Source organism: Apis cerana, linkage group LG7 (genome assembly GCF_029169275.1).
Source record: "Apis cerana isolate GH-2021 linkage group LG7, AcerK_1.0, whole genome shotgun sequence".
Lineage (NCBI taxonomy): Eukaryota > Metazoa > Arthropoda > Insecta > Hymenoptera > Apidae > Apis > Apis cerana.
Window position 1 is genome coordinate 6845585 of NC_083858.1, and position 22139 is coordinate 6867723.

Below are 22139 nucleotides of genomic sequence, written 5' to 3' on the forward strand. Positions count from 1 at the left end.
TATTTATGTAAATTTTATTTTGGATCATAGATCCGAGGAGAATTTAAAAATTTTCTTTTTGTATCTTCTTTGTGTTTATTTATTTTGTTACTTTCTTCGATATTATACTCGAATTGAAATCGAATTATTTTTTAATTTCAATTTTAATTAAAAAAAGAAATAAAAAATATGAAGCATTAAAGACAGAAATTTTAATTAATAATTATTGTTATCGTTATTGATATATGTGTACAAATTTAAGAATATATCAAATTTAATATATCAAATTTAAGAATCATAAAAATAACGCATACAGGCAACGCATTAATATTTTTAATTATTTTTAATCCCAGAAATTACTTTGAAAAAAGTAAAAAATTTACAATCTTACATATCTCATTATTTTTTTATTATATTATATAAATCCAAAAATTTTCTAAAATTCTAAATTTTTTGGTCATTTCAAAACATGAATATATTTGTCATATATAAAATTATGAGCACTGGTTTACATTTTCTTTCATTAAAAGTATAAGTATTATAGTTCTGATTATGATATGAAAGACAATATATTTCGTAGTAAATTATTTTTTATTAGAACAATTTTATTAGAATGTCTTATTCTAATATCTAAAGAACAGATATATATTTTATTTATGGACGAAATAAACAAAATTGTAAAAAAACATAAAATCAATGTAATGTAATGTTGTAGAAGAAAATCATTCTTAAAAATTTCTTTGAGTAAATTTTAAGTATTAAATCTAAAGTAAATAAATATTAAAGTATTAAATCTAAGTATTAATCTAAAATACTCTATTATATAGACAAAAAATTTTCAGATTTATGTTTATATAGTTTTTTTTTATCCATAAGAAAAATAAAATACGGAATCAAAATTTGATTATTTATTTCTGAAGCATCCTGTTTACTAATTAATTAATCTTCAAATAATTTACGTATAAGAGCATACAAACAGGTATTTATGATACTATGTATGATATTTGCATAAAAAATTTATATCTAATCTTATCACACTAAGTCTGCAATTCTTTTTTATTTAAAAATTAAATTCATAACGAAGACAATTGATGATTTTTCATTAATGTTATTATACATGGTTTTACGTAATTAGTAATTCAAAGAAAACTGTACTTAATATAATTTAACAAGTTGTTAACTTCATTTTGAAATTTAACAAGAACTATTTTTGTTTATAAATTTCTTGACTCTTCTATGAAAAAAAATTGATTCATTCGGTAACATAAGCATGATATATTATCTGCTATTCTTCACAATTTAAAAAGAAGAAAGTTGGAAGAAAGTTATTTCAATTCGGTAAAAACTACGGACGCTGAATTTGCGAATTTTACGAACTTTTATCTACTCGTTTCCTTCTCAAACTTAACTTACTTTAAAAAACATTCATTATTAATGTGTATTTTAGTTATAAATCAATTTTCATTTATAGGTTTTCAAAAAAAGTTTCAAATTTTCTAGAATTTTTAATATTGATTTATGATGTATATTATGATGGCATAGAAATAAATAGTCAAACTTTTGTTGTGTTCTCCTTAAAAATTTTTTTTTTTAATAGACACATTTTGTTCGCTTCAAATAGCTGTACAAGAATTATAGAATTATAATTTTCTGTTATAAATGTTACAATTCAATAAGTCATTTTGGCATTTATTTATTCATTTTATATAATTAAAACGTTTATTAAGATGTTTTATTCTAATATACTGAATAAATAGATGTTATTTATATGGATGAAATTAACTGAAAAATGATTTCTTTTTACATTATAATACTAAGAAAATCATTTTATAAATAAGTTTAAAGTGTACCTAAAATATTCAGTTACAACTGAAAAATAAAAATTTTTATGACTTTCGTTTATATGACTTTTAGAAAGAATAGAATATAATTCCAAATAAATTATTTCTTGAATATTCTGCACAAGGATAATACATAATGCAATGTAAGTGTACTTCGAAATGTATTAGCGTAATTAACTGATAAATTAACTGATAAAATATACATGTAATCGAGTATTGTTTGCTTACCAACTAGAAAAAAAAATTATCTTGAAGCGATGAAAACGAAGTTTTTTACATAATTGCTTCAAGTTAAAAAGCTGAATTAAGGAAATTAATTTAGCTTTATTAATTTAGAGCCTAGTGGATCGAATCTCTCGAGAATATGCCTCGTTATGGAAATTGTTAAGACATCCTGATAGACTTACTGCTAATGATGCAATTCAAAATACTAAAAATATATGTATACTTGAGAGCAAACAGGAATTGTGAAGTTATAATTATTCATATTTAAAGAATCATATTTAAAAAAGATAAAATAGGAGTAAAAAATAATGAAAAATAAAGATTAAAGAAAGAAAAATTAGATGATATTCTAATTTTTAATCTTAGAAGATCTTTTCGTTTTTCTTATTATTAGACATTTTATGCAGTTAAAATGTATTCAATTTTTGCTTTTGTTATATTAAAGAACGTTTAAGTAAATACAACAAAATGAATGTTTAAGTAGTATACATATATAATATAAAATGAACATCATTATATTATATAAATTTTCGAATAGAATAAAATGAGGTCTTATATTGAAATTGAATTTTGAAGTAAAAATTGATATCTAAAAATTTACACTTTCATAATATATATTATATAACTTATATAAAATATATAACAAATTATGTAAAATACACTAATCATTACACACATCATAAATTTATCATAAATTTGATAAAATTTTTTTAAAAATGAAATTTAAATTTGAAAATTAACTGCCAAATATTTCATTTCGATTTCTCCGAATATTTGATTCTTTCAATCATCTCTTAGTTTGAATAATCGATTCTATTGTGATATTATTCTATTGTGATATTATTGAAAAATATATATTCAATTAATTAATCATAATTCATATAAATGAAATCATTCTATGGTTCGAAATAAAATGAAAATATGGAATAAAATATAAAGTCTCATTTTCAAAAAGAAACAAAAAAGAAATTCAAAAATATTTTCAGGATTTTCTCAAAAATTAATTTCTAAAAAAAGTGTGAAAAAAAGTGTATTCTAAAATGTATTTCTTACTCATTTTCACAGTTAAAATAACTTTAACTTCTATTATTCAATTCATCCCATAATGAGTTAACTAATTTTCCTTTGACTTGAAAAATTTTCAAACTTGATTTTCGTTTCACTTCGAACCGTAGAATTTTCCTAATCTCATTTCATATCATAAATTTTGAACCACCTTGTATATTTCACTACGCTTCGCCACCACTTCTATTCGTATGATCGTTCATGATATTCACGTAGAAAAAATTTGATGGGAACGATGCCGGATAAATATGCGACTATGATCTTCGACCCTTCGTCTCCGACAAGTCGAGCCGTATTTTCCCGCGGGTATTTTTTTCGACGAAACCCCTCAATTGCGATTCCCTCGCTTCAACGAGGCGTTATGGTTCATTACACCGCATCCGCTTCCAGACTGGACGTACTGTTAATCACTATCGATGGATTATCGACGTTTTGACGATAACCGTAAGTAAATGTAGTGTTAATATTTATAGATTCGTGTTGAATCTAGATAGGATACAGCTTCAAGACGTGGCATTATTCTGTTAAATTCGAAATATAGCCTATGATGTGCAATTAAAGTGTAATCACTATTATTAGCTATCATTAGTTAAAGGATAAACGTTGAAACTTATTGATTTCACTTCTTAAACTGAGTTCAGTTAGAAAAAAAAATTGTTTCATTGTATATATGTATAATTCATTATGTTATATGTTGATACAAACTTTCATCAAAATTAATTTTTGGATTAAATAAATTTCTGAATAATGTCTTAATTCAGAATTTTTTTAAATTGTTTGAAAATATATTTTGTATTAATATAAATTAAAACAAGAAAGAAATTAATTGATTAAATATAATTGTTTTTACATTTATAATATTTGATACATGATGTTGCATTTTGGAAAAAATGTTTCATGAAATTCTCTTATATAGATATAAACTTTTAATAATTAAAAAATAGTTAGAATTAGGTGGATTAGATATAAACAATTTATTCACATGTATAAATTTATTCGTGATAGGATTGTGATGTAATAGAGTTTTCGATTATTATACGTAGTACTTAATTACACCAATTTGTGCAATTTTATTTATTTTCTTAAGGAATAAACAGTTTATTTCTTTTCCCATATTGCTGAATCAATTTCGATAGGGATTCTCATTAAAAAAATAATTATTCGAAAATTACTGCAAATTTGTAATATATATAAAATTGTTCATAAAAAATGGCAAAGAAGTTTCCTCTTTCTCTGTACACTTATCATTTATATGAGAAGTACTCCCTAATAATAACATAACGGACCAGTATACTCTTTACTTCAATATTCTGTACGATAAGTAATTAGCATATACCCGATATTACCGGCAATTTGTATTATCCATCGTTATATTATTCAATTGTCAATAATTATTGATAAATTTATGTTTACTCTATCCCTCGACAGTAATTCAAGTTATTATAATTCATTCTCTATATAATTACAATTTGAATGTATAATATTTTATAATCGAGATAATTTATAAATTTCTTACATACATAATACGGTTTTACATATTTGCAACATAGAATTACAACAGATTACAGATACATCAATGATGTCATGATCGAAACTTGAGAAGTATTTAATACCGTTAACCGATATTGTCGAAAAAATATTCGCTCAATATTTCATTTACTTTATTGATTATTGATAGCTTTAGGCGATTAAAAATGAAATTTTAATTTTTGTTTATGGTTCGTACTCAATTCATAACATTTAATTTTATTCAATTTCAGAAAAAATAATATATACAAAAAAAGAACGATAAAGTAAAAAATAATTTCTATATTATTTATATCATATTTATTTATATATCACGTATTAATAATATTTGTAATATTTCCATTATTAAAATCGGTTATATAATAATATTTGATATATTTAATTATCTATATCTAATTATTATTGATAATTATTGTTATTTGATATAAATTTAACTGCGAATTTAAATATAATCCATAAATAAGTCATAAATAAACCATAAATAAATCCGTTTTTCCTATATATTTTTTTTAAATTAAACAATTTACAAAGTTTAGTTATTCAAAATATAATTTTTCGATAAAGTGAATGAAATTTATTGTTAAATAAAACTTATTGTATGATAAGGAATTTGCATGAACAGTTCAAGTTTTCTAAACTAATTTTTTTCAATATGAATTTTTTTCAAATGAATAAATATTTTTTTTATAAAAAAATAACAAATTACATTAATGCTTTAGAAATTACATAATTCTATTTAAGAAAAATCATCTTCATACGACATATATGTGTCCATTCTTCCTTTAAAAGACAAACATCCTGGACAATACAAATCAACACAATTCATACTAAAATTTTTAATCGATAAAAAGACAGAAAATGATAGGGACGCACTTCACGCTCAGTGCCATCTAATTAAATATCGGTGTGCAATAATCTCTCAAAGGCAAGGTAGTGAAATGCGAGGTTGGAACAGGGCCGACAGATGTCAAAGACAAACCGGCTTGGCACGAATCCCCCCGTCTGTACGATAATCGTGGCGTACTCGAATCCAGGGATGGGCAAAGGAAGAGTATCCGCCGTTCGTCCAGACACGGTGGACTACTACTCGCAACGGAAGAAATTCCCTTCCGTAAAGTGGAAGGCAAAGCGAGGGACCACCGGTAATAAGCGAGGATATTGAGAATCCGGTATGGCGGCGGACCGAGGAGGAGCAGCGGCATCGAGGATTGGGTGCTCGGTGCACTCGGTGTACAAGGCATTATTATACGTTTACGGTTCATCTCGTCGTTTCGTCTAGCGTTTGCTGCCATTCTTCTTCTGCTTTCTCCTCCTCGATACAGAGGGATTTTCATTAAAACAAACGCGCCTTTACTCATCAGAGTTAGAGGAGTGTTCACTAGTTGATGGGATTTGAAAACGCTTCGAATCACTTCGATTTCGAAACTCGATCAGTATCGAATTAAATTGAATATTTGCGTTGAAATTCGTTATGTATATAAAATTCAAAATTTATATATATTTTTTTAAGAAATAAATTATTAGACAGGAGAGATATTATTCTAAAAAAAATTGTGTTTTAATATTTATATGAAACAAAACAAAAATTTATATGAAACAATAAAAATTTTTTGTTTATACCAAAAATAATAAATTTCTTTTTAGTCTTTTTGTCTCTTAACGATAATAATACAGCATTGATACATTTTCTTATGAATTTACAACAATTTATTTTGCTAATTATGCTAACGATTGTATATCGCCCTTGGTAATTAGATGTTAATTATTGATGTTAATTATTGATGAGGAGCAGGATCACAGAAAATTAATACAATTAGTTCGGAATGTTAATTGTCATACTACATATATTTATGTGAAATAATGATGCAAAAATGAAAAAGAACTTTATATTTTATATTTTATATTTTTGGAAAAAATTAAATAAAAATAGTTAGATATATATATATATCTTGTGTCGATATATGAATAATTATGCCGAAATTGTTATTAAATAGGCGACAAATGTAAATATATACATATATCGATTCCATAATCTATAATTTAATTTATATATAATCACGATCAGTTGTTTCTGTCAATCTTTAATTGTTTTTCGATTCTTTGTTCAATTGTCAATATTTGTTCAATAATATATAATATGGTTGTATACTTATACTTATGTTTTATATGTTATAGGTTTTAATATAATTGCTTTCGACGTCAAAATAATTTTCTTGCATTATTTAATAATTATCAATTAAAATTTAAATTAAAAAATTAATAAATTAAAAAATTTATAAATCGTTTCAAATAAAGAAGTGAAATTTCCCTATTCTTTTAGACGAATATAGAATAAAATTTTTTCAATTAATGGAAAAGAATTAATGGAAAAATTAATAACAAAAGAAATAATCATTTTCGATTTCGAAATAAATAAAATTTTAAGCAAAAATTTAATTTTCATTGAAAAATCATGATGAATACGATAAGAAATTGTTAACGATGAATATAGATTTTTGAACGAATATAGCATTTTTTTGACGAATATTGAATTCGATAAATATAGAGGCGGATAAATATAGACATTTCACTGTGATCTAATTTACGAATCGTTGCGAATGTGTTGAAAAATTGTTGAGAGTTTAAAAAGTTTCAACAATTTCTGAAATATTGAAAGTCTTCACCATCGCAAAGATCTCAAAAGTTTCGAAGAATAGAAATTCAAAACTTTTGAATTATTTTATTTTATTTATATTATCAATTTTCTATTCTACTCTTATTCTTGTCTACCTATATCAGATAATATTGACAAGAATGATAAAATAAGTGAAATATAATCGAAAAATTCTCCAATCAAAATTCTTAATATTTTCAAAACGATTAACAATTTAAATTTAAAATTATTCAAATTCACTGAATTTAGCTCGATACGATTCTCGAAACAGATCAAAATCATATCATACGTCGAAGATCCATTACATCATACATTACCAATGAGCTTTTATCCGAACTGGTCTCAACCAACAAAGCTCGGTTTTCCACAACATTGTGAAACTATCGAAATTTTCTTCTTTTCACCGGATCAGGCTGATCGGCCGCAAAATTGAAAATTTCTATCGCGTTTTCCCAACGCATTCGTCCGTGCTGTGAATCCGCTCTTTTTGAAGTCGGTTACACGAATCCAGTTCGAAAGATCCGGGCAACATCGTGCAACCAACGACGAGGAATTTGTTTATCGTATCGCGACAAGCAAACACGAGCGCGTTTTATTGAGCAAGGATGAAGTTGGCGTAAGAGTCCGTTTATACCACGGTCCATCTCACACAAGCATTTTTGGATCTCATCAAATGTAGTATAGCAAGATGGTTTTAGTAACTGGGGCAAGCTATAACTTTGTACTAAGCGAAGTTGAAGAAAAAAATCATAAAAAAAAATGTTATACAGTTTTAACAACAGAATTATTGATTTATAATATCTATTTTGAAAATAAGGTATATCTAATTACATTTTTCTGTCTCAATAAATTACAATGTTAATTTTATCAAAAACGTTTTCACGTTTTCAATAATCGCAAAACAAAAAATATAAAATTTTAGATAAAAACAAAAAATATGAATTATAGATAAATTTTGATTTTAAGTTAATATACTTTATTTATATTTATCTATAGTTTTTTGGTAGATACAATCTATGGATCAGTGCAATTGCATATTTTTTTTAAAATAGAATTCTACAATTTTTATTTTGCATATATTGATTTTTTGTGCCATATATATAAAATAAACGTATAAATAAATTCTTACGTTGTATTTATTTTATATTAAATATAGAAGAATATTTTTTTTTTGCATAAATTAATGTTTCGTATGAAACATAAAAAGTTATTGAAAACTCAAGAGACATTTTAATTTCTTCTACAATTTTGCTTGAAACAGAATTTTAATCTGTCCAAATTATTAGAGCCATTCTGTATAAAAGATGTTTTAAACTGGAGATTTTTGAGGTAATTTTAAAGTAATATTTTCCTTTAGAAAAACAACACATTTGCATAACGTGACGATACAATACTCTTAATTGAAGATATCCAAGGATATTTGTGTGATTTTAGTCAGATCATGCTATATCAGATACTATAAATAGACTTTAATAAATACTATAATTCGATTAAAACAAACCAAAAATATGTTTATCTTCAACATTTTAAGATTCAAGTATCTAATTTGCGATAATATATGTGATTATTGAAATGAAAATATTGCGCTATGCAAAGAATACGAGATTGATGCGAAGATAATTAAAATATTTAGCCATTATTCTATATAATAATCTATTAAAGAGAGAAGCGAAACGAAGCATACAAGTCTTGATTAATGCATGAATAATAAATTCTACAAATTAATCGGATTATTTGTATATGCACTTCTCGAATATCGAAAATACAGTAATTGGTTTCAATTTTATCTTCCAATTATGGAAATAAATAATGAAAACTCTTGAATATATATTCTTATGCTTTCATTAAATTATAATAAAATAATAATAAAGTCTAATCATAATGCGTAGATATATTAGAAAATAAAATAAAATCTTATATTTACATGATAAAAATGATTTTAACTTGCAAAATTTTTTAGCATGTAACTTATATTTCTTCAAATAATGTGCTTTGAAGCACAAGTAATAATGCCTCATCTATTTGTGATAATTAAACAATTAGTATAGACAATAAAATGTAACAAATATTAAATTTATTTTTTTTGTAATAAAGATATAAAGACAATCAATAATGAAATATATTATCTGTGCATTATAATAATATTTAATTCATTATTATATCATAGACAAATATTTTCTATCATTTTTATTTCCTTATGAATTACTGTCTCTATTGATTAAATTTTATTCGCATTTAATTAAAATGTTACATTATTTGATCTTCCATTTATTTATAAGATATTTTTACTATATAGCGATGCTTCAAAAATAAATAATCAAATTTCGTTATCGTATATTATTCTTTCTATAACCAAAAAATATAAATATAATTCTGAAAATTCTTTCTCTTCGAAATAAAGATTTTTTTTTTAATAAATATTTTAGATTTATATATACCGGTGAAAATGATTTCTTTCTGTTATAATAGATATATAATATATGCATCGATTATATACAATTTTTAGATTGTTTATATGTAAAATAAATATCTGCCTATTCGATACTAAAATAAGTCATTCTGAAAAGCTTTTTTTTAACTATTAAATGTTTAGATAGAAGTTGATTTATTATGACATAAACGGCTTTCAACGTCAGAATAGCTTGTTTTATTGCAAAATGTATTTACTTTTAACAGAAAAAAGTGATGTCAGTATTCGTGATTCTACTGAGAGCTTTTTCGAAGTGAGCAAAAAGTTTTTACACGTCAAAAAGGATTTCGAACTTATGTTACATACATAATCTTTTTTCACGCTTAAGAAGAGAAGAATATCTATCCTATACCTTTAATTATCCATTTCTTAAATATATTCCATTTTATTCATTATTTGAATTATTTATTATATGAAATTTAATTTGATCTTTAATAACATATATTGAAATTAACATGTTATATATTGAAAAAATATCGAGATAAATTTTTTATAAAATAAAAAAAAAATCATTTTTATACCTCTGTTATTAAATCTCAACAAATTTAATAAAATATCTCACCCATCTCGAAAAATAAGATTTAACTAATTGAGTGAATTAATTGTTAATAACTAATCATTCCTTCGTTTATTCTTTATAATTATTGTAATTTTTTAATTGTAATATTTTAATGAATGAAAGATTCGAAAATCCTCGTTAAAATTTTCCTTATAAATTAATGTATAAAATAATTATTATATATGATTATATATAAAATAATTATTATAATTATTATATATGATATTAAGAGAATTTTAATAATATTTTATAGGTTATATTAAAATTGCAACTTATACAAAAAATTTGTTGTCAAAATATAATTCATTACAATTTACATTTTTATAATAAACCATTCAAATTATGTTCAATTATTTTACAAATTATTGAAATTATGTGTTTCAAATGCGACAATCTAATACATACTTTGTTGATAAAACTATTTTCTTTGCTATTTTATTCAAAATAAAAACAAATAGTTACAGAATATAGCAAAATGAGAATCAAACGTGCAAAACCAATATATTCACATTTCGATTGTTCGAGTAATCGAACAATTCTTCGATTATATTCGTCGAACCAATCAGGTATCCTCAAGAATGAATCGAACTTCGAAGTCGATTCTCATTACCGGCAGAGAATGTACAGTAGCACGGTTGAGCGCATTACGAAATAGCATAAGCGTTTAGTGGCCATTATGAAAGCTATAAATCCGATTCGACGACACGGAAGTCCCAAGAAAAGTCGTGAGACCAACTTAACTGCAACTCTCAGATTCATCTATTTACGCCTTTCGTCCATGTATGTGTGTATGTGTGTGTGTTGGACGTTCTGTGTGTTAGACGTTCTATGTGTAGAGACCGCACATGTACGTATACTGTTTTATCGATAATAAATGTCTTAAGCTTTGACACTAATTGCATGGCGAATACTTACACAACCGAAGGCAACAAAAAGATCTATGATAATATGAGCTGTGATTCTAGTACAGGAATTAGCGCGAATTTGATGGATGAGAATTATTTAATATTATACAGTTCTATGTAAAAAAGATTTCTTGCTATAATATTCTTTATTTACTTTCTTTACTTATATAATATGATCTTATCCATTTATAATAAAATTTCAATAACGATTAGCTGAACTTCAATCAAATATGCTCTGAGCATATTCATTTATATGAACATCTTTATTTTAATCTAATATAATAATTGAAAAAAATATTTTGTATCTTTGTTAGGTTAATTCATTTAAATGTCAAATAATTATTATTGTTTTTGAAAAATCATCTTTATATTATAACTTTTTAAATGAAATAAACAAACACAAAAGTTGAAATATAAAAAAAATTTGTAAATAATGCAAATTTAAATTGCTCATTAATTAAAATATTTTTATATAATATGAATATCTTCTATGAATCCAATGAATATCTTAATGTTTTGTGAACAAATAAATAAAAAATCATAATCATGGTGGGACTGTAGCTGAACTTTATTATACGAACAAATTACTTATAACTTTGTTTGTCCCCTGACAGTTTTATATGAAGTCCTACTGTATTTCGCAAAATCCAATTTTAAACTTTGGTAGAATTGTAATATACCTTGAGAGAAGTGTAATATTAGGATAAATTTCTTTTTTGCTACAATTCAAACACACCAAGTTACTTTCAACAGTTGCGGGTATCTTTATTATCGTGTTTAAACCTATAAAATATATTTGGTCAATATACAATTACGAAAGAAAAATTTAATTATATCGCCTCCTCTTGTATCATAAAAATTCATAAAAACGTTTTCCATTTGAAAACTCAACAACTCCCCATTTCTGCCGACGAAATTTCGCGAACGAAGAGGAAAGTAATCTCAAGTGGCTATACATTTCTACCTGAAACTTTTTCCTGTGGCTTTTTCTTTTTTTCTTCTTTCTTTTTTTCCTTTTTTTCTTTTTTTTTTTTTTTTTCCAAGCAACCTGAACCACTACTCTCGAGAAAGATATATAATTTACTGGACCTATACCTAGTCGTTTTAATACGTCAGCTTCTCTTTCTTTTTTCCCCCCCCTTTCTCACACCTGGTTTCCTTTTATCCTTTTTTTCCTCTTTTCCCTCTCCCCACATCTCTTTTCCAGAGAGAATTCAGTGGCAAATTAAAACCACGGGGAATTTATTGCCAACTCCCGTCTGACACCGTTTAAGATAACTAAGTGCCGAAGACGCGTATTAACGAGCTCTTCATTCTTCTCGTTATACCGGGATTCTGGGGGCCGAGATTTTTGCTCAAGTTCGGCCGGCCTCGATGACGATGAAAAATGAGGCGCAAAATCAAGATTCCGCGACTCGACAAGTGGCATAACGGAAAATTCATTTCGCCTTGAAAACTCACCTACCTCGGATCCTCTTTAAAGACTTATTTACCACGCGGCAAGAAAAATGGATATTTAATCAATTTAATGCGAGGATTTAATTCCATGTGATATATTTTTCCATTTTTTAAATTAAATGAACACAAGATTTCTGAACACGAAATATACAAGAAAAAATGTGTTTCGTTTAAAAAAAATATAGAAATACAAATGATTTTCTTAAAGTTGATTAAATTTTTTAATCAAAATTTCGGAATGATTTAAATAATTTTTCTTGAAATGTATTTAAAATTGATGAAAATAAACGAATAATGTTCAATTTAATAGTTTATGCATAATTTTTGAATAATTTTAAATGTAAAGTATAATAAGATAATTTTCAAATCAAAATCATTATATTCTGAAGTTAAGAAAAACAAAATAGCGCTTATCCTATTTCTTATTCAAATTATTTGCATATTTGTAGAAGGAACAATATTAATTATTAATATTAACACGGTAATTAGTCGATTTTTTTGCTTCATTTAATGTGTTTTGAAAATTTAAAACATTATATTGCTCTCGCCTTTAACTTAATTTAATGTGCTTATAATTTTATAAATATATTTTAAACAATATTTATTTTGATTTTAAGATAAAGATCTTAAAAATTTTACGAATATTAATGTTTTATAAAAATGAAATTTCTATATTTATAATGAGACAGAATATTATTTATAAATTATAAACCGATACAAGGCAAACTTTTAAAATAAGAAATCTTCAGAAATTAAATATAACAGTAGTTTCAGTTTGGTATTATAAAATAAATATATTTAATGTTTTAAATTAAAATAATTTAATTTAATAAATATATTATAAAATAAATATATTTAAATGATACATACATTTCGATGATTGGGAAAATTAGTAGATTTGCCAGAAGGACATTTTAAATTTCTTACCTGAAACAAATAAAAATATCTTCTTTTTGCATGATGTTCATAAATTGAAAACAAATAATTTATAATTATAATTGTTATTAATATTTTTAATCGTATCGATATTAAAAAATATATAGATATTTATAGCAAAAAGCTCAATATTAAAATAAATAACCTTAATATTTTAAAAACCTTAAAACATTTAAAAAATTTTTTTAAATAGTTAATACAATGTTCATTACTTAAATTGTTATTCTATATCATTATATGATACATCAGTGAAAATTATACATGTATCTATATATTAATAAAATAAGGATATATTTTTCACATTTTTAAGCTTTTTCGAGCTTCATCTCGATCGAGTTCTTTATTTTAACGATTAATCGAATCTTTCTAGAATCAAAATTAGGAAAAATCGCCAAAGTAAACATTTCGAAATTACGTCGTACGTACAATATTTTTCCAAAAATATTTTTCCAAAAAAAGAAAAAGAAAGATAAAAAATAAATAAAATAGAGAACATACATAAAAAAAGGCAGAAGCAAAATCTTGTTTCAATTCAATGTCTCATACTACTTACAAGGGGAAAAAACTAACTTTCTTGCTCTTTTTCTTCAACAATAAACAAAAGCAAAGTTAAGTTCGGCAAGTAATTAGCCATCAAGAGAAAGAGTATACATACTTACACGAACTCGGTCTTAGAGTTCGAGCGAGGTCGAGGCAGAATAATACGGTAGACAAGGTCTGTATGTACCAGGAACACCAAAGACTAAGTGTTACGAAGTTCTCTTTGAGAAGGTGGAGCATAAAGGGAGGCAGGAAAATTCGCGACGTTTCCCCAAGTGCATTAGGAAGACCGCGCAAAGCCCGATGGTCGAGGGTTTTGTACACATCGCTGCCGTGATGTTTGTCCGCAAATAGAATTTCCTCGCGTCTTTATTTACTGATAACTGCGGCTGGCCTATGCTCGTGCACCGGGAACCGGCCTCGAATAGCCCATTGCTACGCGCGAGGGGTGAAACAGCTTTCACCGGTGAATGAATGCAGTGGACTCGAACGCGATTGTGCACGAGACCACAATGACGTTTCGGCCGCGTCTTCCCCGCGGAACATAGCTCGTTATGCGGGATTCACGAGAGTTTCACTTGTCGTTTCCGACCTCATATGCGTTTTTACTCGATCGAACCTTTCTGTTTGCTCGACCGAATTAGTCGCTACTATCTTTCGCAGTGGAGTGGTTGTTTAGTTTACCGATTTCGTGGAAATTAAGCACAACGGCAGCTTGCTTTGTTTACGCGAACATGTCCTCTGGCGGAACGTGTATGTTCACGTAATTAGATTGTTCGTACAGTAAGAATCTATTTAATTATACTACAAGGATCAATTATCACTTTTAATCACATATATATCTGTATTTTTCGTTCAATCAATAGGATTTTATATTCATATAAAGGAATATAAAATTAATCTTCATGAGATATTTTCTTTAAAATGTATTGAAAATAAAATGATTAATAATAAATATTACAAATTTAAAAATAAGCATAATTTTCGTTAAATTAATAAAAGATTACGTTATATATAGAAAAATTTTACGATGATATCAAGTATTATAAATTTATTGGAAATAATTTTACAAAAAAAAATTGTTTTAATGCTTATTAAATTAATCTTTTAGTTATTTCATATCATAAATATAATGCATATTATTAACTATATTATATATTGTTCATTAGGAATTATTCGATAACATATTTTAAAATAATTATAGTTTCTAATTTTTTTAATTTTTGGTAAAAGATAATATATAGATAAAATATAAATATAAGATAAAGATAATTCACAAGTTCATGGTAAATAGAAATAATTGTTCAAAATTTTTTTAGAAAAAAATTTTTTAAGAATTTTTCTAGAAATTAACACTTACTTTTTTTTCAAATCGATAATATATTTATTTATATATTAAATTAAAAATAAATATATTAATGTGTAATTTTTTATTTTTATTAATGTATTAATTTAAATATATTAATTTATTTATTACATGAAATATACTATTATAACATGATCATAAAATAACATGATATGCAGGAACGATATTACATCATCAATATTACATCACCAATATTGCAGAGGAAATTTCTAATTGTGTTTCATGTTTTAGCTGTTGTTAAACGAAATTAATATATTCTAAATCAAATTATCAGTACAATTATTACAATGTTCAATGTTACAATCAAAGATTCAATCGATAAAAACAAATGTATCAATGCATGTAATTTTAATTATATTAATATACGGAACAAATATATAGATAATAGAAAATAAATAAAATAAACAGATAAATCGTTGAGATTAAATTGAGATTAAACAGATTCTTTCCTAATATATATAATATATAATATGTTCTTCTATATTTTTGCAAAATACAATAACAAATTAAAAGATCATATAATTAATTAATATAATAAATTGTTCTAAAAATTTTGTTTGACTCTGTAATATTAAATGCATTCAATTCTCTTTTTACACAAAATTTTTCATCTCAATTTTCATTTCTTTTATGACTTATTTTTAAAATTTCTGTTTGAATTCAGTTCTATTGAAGAAAGATATTTCCATTATAATCATTCATTTTCTAGAGATATGAATGAATATAATATGAAAAGGCAGCAAAAAGTGAATAAAATTTAATTGATAATCATATGCACAGACGTAATAATTAAGTGTTTGAAATAAAAAATATTCTATAAAAAAATTAAATACAATTTATTCATTGATTTTTATGTTTTTTAGAACTATTCTTTTATATTTTTATGTCTATTGTATTCTTTTTTATACTTTTTCGGAATCCCAATTTACTCATAAATGAAGACAATAAAGTCTTCATAAACATAAAAATTATTTAAAAATTATTTTTTATTATTTTTTTTATTATTACTTTTTTTATTATTATTTTATAATTATCACAACTATTACTTTATCAGTAAGTAAGTCTATATGATAACGAATTATTTTATATCAATTATTGAAAACTAATGTATAAAACATAAATAAAAATAATGAATAAAACTTATATTCTCTATATATTGGATATATACACTGCAAATCGTATAATTCTAAAGAAAAGTTAGTTAATTTTATCCATTGAATGTTCTCATAACTCACTCAGTCGGTAACGAAAATCGATCCGATAAAATATACGTTTCAGTCCTTCGAAAACTGTCAACGAGTCTGTTCTCGGCTCGTTCCTCGTCCTCTGATTGGCCCATGGAAGCAAAAACGATCCAATAATAAATCAGTCAGCAGGTAGCAGCCGTAAAGCAGTCGATTTTGGCTGAGACGAGAGAAGGTACGAAAAGGCTCCGTGAATCACCGGGAAAGGACCAGGGCCTAATTATAATATCAATACTATATTAGATTAATTAGTGTCACATAGCCAAACGGCAGCCATGCGCGACGCCAGTGTCGTTAAGATTAATTGCCTTGTCCTCTCGGCTAAGTCTGTCCATAGACTCCCCTGTATCTCTTGAACGCCGCGGAACGCGCATATCCTCAGGCAATCAAGTCTACGTCTCACAATCCCCGTCGATACGTCCATCTTGAATCAGATAAGATGAAACTCTTTGACCATGCGTTTCACAGCGCATGCTGCAATGTGACGGAAGAAATCGGTTTTTCATCTGCGATCGCCGCTTAATGCATTTTTATTTTGACTCCCGGAAACGTGTTGCTTTATATATAGTTTTTTAAATACATTTTTAAATACAGTGAAATAAAGATATACGAAATGATGGTATATTATGAGAATAATTGTTGATCGTTTACGCCGAAAAAATAAATATAATATATTTGTTAAGATTCAAGATAAACTTGTTAAAAAGTTATTAAAATTTCAATGATCTTAATATATTTATAATAATGAAAATATGAGTTTATGTATCTAAATGTACAATTAATACATGATGATATGAAAGTAATTAAATATAAAAGGAGATAATGCTAAAATGAAAACAATTGTGTTAAGATTGAAGATGTACTTATAGAAAAGTTGTTTTTTATTCAAAAATTTTAATGATCTTGAAATCTATTTTTAATATTTAAATTATCTATAATTGAATATAAAAAGAATTCTGGTAATGTCAAATGCTTTAGTTTTTTTTTTTAATAAATAGAAAAAAATACTTTATTCTTTTTATTCTCCTTTATTTAGAAATTAATAATATTAAACATTGAAACGAAATATTCCATATTATCGTGATAATTAACTTAAATTAATATGAAATTTTGATATATAATTTTGAGAAATCATAAAATGGCATAGTTAAAATTAGTAATGTAATTTAGTATAGTAAAAGTTAATAACTGTAATAATTTTAATATAATTTGTAATAATCACAAATATTATCGTTGGAACATTTCGAAATATCAACATAGTCATATGAACTGATTCTTCAAAGTTTAAGTATTGAATTCAATTTTCATTCATGCTTTTTAATGTGAAATCATTTTATTGAACATATCTCAATTATAGAAAAAGTCAAATTTTTTTAATTTCATTTTTTTATGAAATATTCGTTATATCATAATCAGCGTAATCAAAATCAAAATCAAAAAAAATTTCTCTTTTTAATAACTTTCTAATGAATAATGAGCAACAACTAAAACTTTCCGAAAGTTGTATATATATATTAAAATCAAAATTATTGAAATTGAATTCCTGAAACTTCATAATTATTATCTACGCTATATTAAAAATATTTTTGTTAATATATTAAAAACTAAGACCAACTATTTTCTGAAAATTTATACTAAAATCAAAATTATTAAAATTGACTTTCTGAGACTTCATAATTATCTACGCTATATTAAAAATTTTCGTTAATATGTTAAAAATAAAATCAAACCATTTTATCTTAATAACAGCATTTAAATGAATCATTAGGTACATTACAAATTCATTTTATACAATACATTTTAAATACATAAATTGTAATTAAAAAAAATTTATTTTTTTAATTGTGTTACATTTAATTAATGGATTATTATTCACGTAAAAAAATATTATATTATTTATTTAAAATATTTCATGATAATTGCCAAGTTGAATAACGCATTGCAATGTCGATATGCTAGTAATGAATATATTACTAAATGAATATTTTAGCTTAATGCGTATGATATTTAAATCAGAGGTGCGTAAAAATTGTTTTAATGTATAAACGACGTGGTAATCATTCGTCGCAAAAGCGAAATAAATAATTTCATTGATTGGATCAATATTTCATAGATATTACAACATGATCAGAAACGAAAGGATTATTTATTTAATATCAATAGCTACTGGTATTTATGTACTTTACACTAACGATAAAATCCACTTAATATGGCATTAAATGTAGACATATATAAATATGGTAATGCAATATGTAATCATAAACATCCATTTAATTGCTACATAACGAATAAATAAAAGTAGATTTTTATTAGAAGTCATATTATGTTATAATTCTTTTTTATCAACGATATAGATAATTTTATTCAAATTAAAATACGAATGCGACCAGTGTTTATTAATATTAAGCTGATCTACTTACATATATTATACCCTTTATCTAACGTGAACATTTTGTTGGATCAAGTTATTTCTTAAATTATATGTACAATTTTTAAATTTGTTATAATTTGTTTCAATTATATTTAAAAAATATATACAATTTAATTTAAAATCCTACGTATGATATTAATAATTATATATATTTATATTTATAATAAATAAAATAAAAGCGAATAAAAATTTTTTGATTTATAAAAATTGTTATACAAACTAAATTTAATTCAACATTTCTTATATTAAAGATGAAATAATGAACAATTAATAATTAATTGATAATTTTTAATTGAAAATAATTAATAATTGAAAATATTTATATTTATATTTATATTAATTAATAAAATATTTTCATTTTTATTTTTTTCAATGTGAAAAATAATTTTTTCAATGAAAAATAAAATAGCACATAATCATTTATGTACTTATTATGTATTTATATATTTATTAATTTATAATTTTAATATAATTATATATTATAATAAATATATTTAAATAAATATATATATAATTATATTAAATAAAATAATATATTATAAAAAAAGTAATATTTTGTGTTATGTGAAAACAACAACAAAACAAAGAAATTTTTTTGATACAAAACAAAGAAATTTTTTTGATACAAAACAAAGAAATTTTTTTGATACAAAACAAAAAACAAAGAAAGTTTATTTTGTATCAAAAAAAAAAAATTCACAGATTTATTTGTTTACTAGATTTATTTATTGGATAATTTTAGCCAATTAAATTAGTTAAACACATGCAAAATTTTTTTTTATATTTTATGTATAAGTAACATCCAATGATTTGATAATTAAAAGAACATATTTTAAGAATTAAAAAAATAAATTATAAAAATAATGAATGACTTAATGAAATAACTTAGAAAAAAAACGAACTCCAAATTATACTATAATTATTATAATTGTTATACATAATATAGATAAAGAATTTTTAAAAAATTATTTTTTCAAAATTCATCATTCTCTATTTTTTAAAGATTTTTTAATCTTTTAAATATCTTTTATATATCTTTTTTAGTAGCTTGCAAGAAATTTTTGAAAAATCATCTGTTTGAATTACATAAATTAAAACAAAATGAATGATATAAATAAATTCTGAAAAAAATAATATTTTTTAAAATATTCTTTGTAATTATATTATATTACAATATAAAAAAAAACTATATCTTTTAATTTAATTTTTTTCTAATAAATATTCATTTCAATAATATCTTATGAATATCTTTTTTTTAAATAAATCTCTTTTAACAATTCTATTAATAATTTCTTGTAAAGTTAAATAATTTAATATTTAAATAATTTAAGTTAAATAATAATTTTTTGTAAATAATTTTTATCATTCGAATTAAATTTTCGAAAAGTTTCAAATTTTTTCCAAATCTTCAAGCTGTCGTCAAACTTCTCTTTTTAACAGGAAAGGAACTATGTAGCTGCACGATACATTACATTAGATAACATAAAATACTGTATTTTTCGTTTTATACAAAATACACGTAACTTCCCTCTATATAGCACGAACATAGTAAAAGTTTTGCCAGCGGCTAACTAAGATAAGTAAAGAAATAAACGGCTGCATTTCGTTACTCGTGTCGCACGTGCGGTATAGTAATGCCAAAGGTGGTTGGATAAAAGGAGAGAAAAAGATAGGTTGCATTTATGTACATACATAAACAAGCCTAGTAACTGTACCAGTATTATTAACATGGCTTTGCATGGCTTAATATTTAAATTAGCGATCCATAGTTGGAATTCGTTTCAACGATAGTGCATGCTTCCGTAGATTATTAACATGAGCCAAGTGAACTTGGCCAACATGACAGGTGGTACCTGTAAATGAACTTCTATATGTTTCAAAGCGCACTTCATGCAATCTTCTCATATCTGTCGGAAACGAGTCGTGCTTCCTTTTAATTAATTGATTCTGCTTAACGAGCAACTTGGACCTATTAGTCGAGTAATTTTTCTGAACCTAATGATTAATATGCTCGTTTGTCTGCGTTACATTGTATTCCTTTCTCAAGTTATTTGCATTAGATTATTCCTTTTTTGTTTTTTCATTATATAAATCTTCTATATTTTTATAGAATTTTCATATTTATATTTTTTCAAAATAATGAATAAAATAATTTTGATCATATTTTATCATTTTATATAAAAAATGTTCTATCAAAGTTCTGTCTCCCTCGAATTTTCTATTTTATTTTTTGAAAATAGTTCCAACGTATTTTCGAAGTAAAGCAAAATTTTCGAAGTAGTTTTTATATATATACATATTTTAATAGAGCAAAAGAACTTATGCTCTATTTTACTTATAAAAGTTTTGGAATTATTTTTTATGTAATAACAAGCAACTGAAATCTTATGAAATTCATTCTGGAAGAAAATAATCTTGATAATATATATCAAGATTAAGATAATTGAAAATGCATGTTTTAAATCTTATTTGTTTTATACGTTATTTTTTATCGCAATCATTAAAAGTAATAAATGTATAAAAAAAATATGTTAAATGTGAATAAAATGTGAAAAAAATATCAATACGAGTAAAGCGTATAAGCATTAGGCTGATTGAAAGTTGATATTGAATGAGCGTATTGACTACGCGTGAAAGGATAAGAGCGTTCTTGAAAGCGGTCAGTCCATTAAAGAATACAATACATTGAATGCAATGAATGGAAAAATGAGATAATAATGAAAGATTATAGCAAAAAAAGCGAAAAGAATAATTATACTATTTATACATGGTAATGTTATTATTCATAATTTTTCGCGTAAAAAAACTTCATCGTGTATCACGTATATAAATAAAACCATAGAGAAGATTGAAATCATTATGACATACATTTTATTAATTTTGCAATGTATCTCATAATCAATTATTTTTGATGTAATGAAAAACAAAATCAAAGAAAAA

The 22139-nt window shown here is 24.2% G+C and overlaps 1 protein-coding gene across 4 annotated transcripts in view; it reads right to left on the bottom strand.

The window, feature by feature from the left end:
* Nucleotides 1-22139, bottom strand: part of LOC107993170 (CCR4-NOT transcription complex subunit 6) — a 587279-nt gene that overhangs the window by 169546 nt on the left and 395594 nt on the right. For 2 of the 4 annotated variants that reach the window (XM_062076972.1, XM_062076971.1), the window contains exon 4: nt 13557-13609. The exons of the other annotated variants lie outside the window; for them this stretch is intronic. In XM_062076972.1, the coding sequence (XP_061932956.1) occupies nt 13572-13609 (38 nt within the window). In that variant the 3' untranslated portion in view covers nt 13557-13571. Of the gene's footprint in view, nt 1-13556; nt 13610-22139 lie in introns of those variants that run through there. 4 annotated transcript variants of the gene reach the window in all.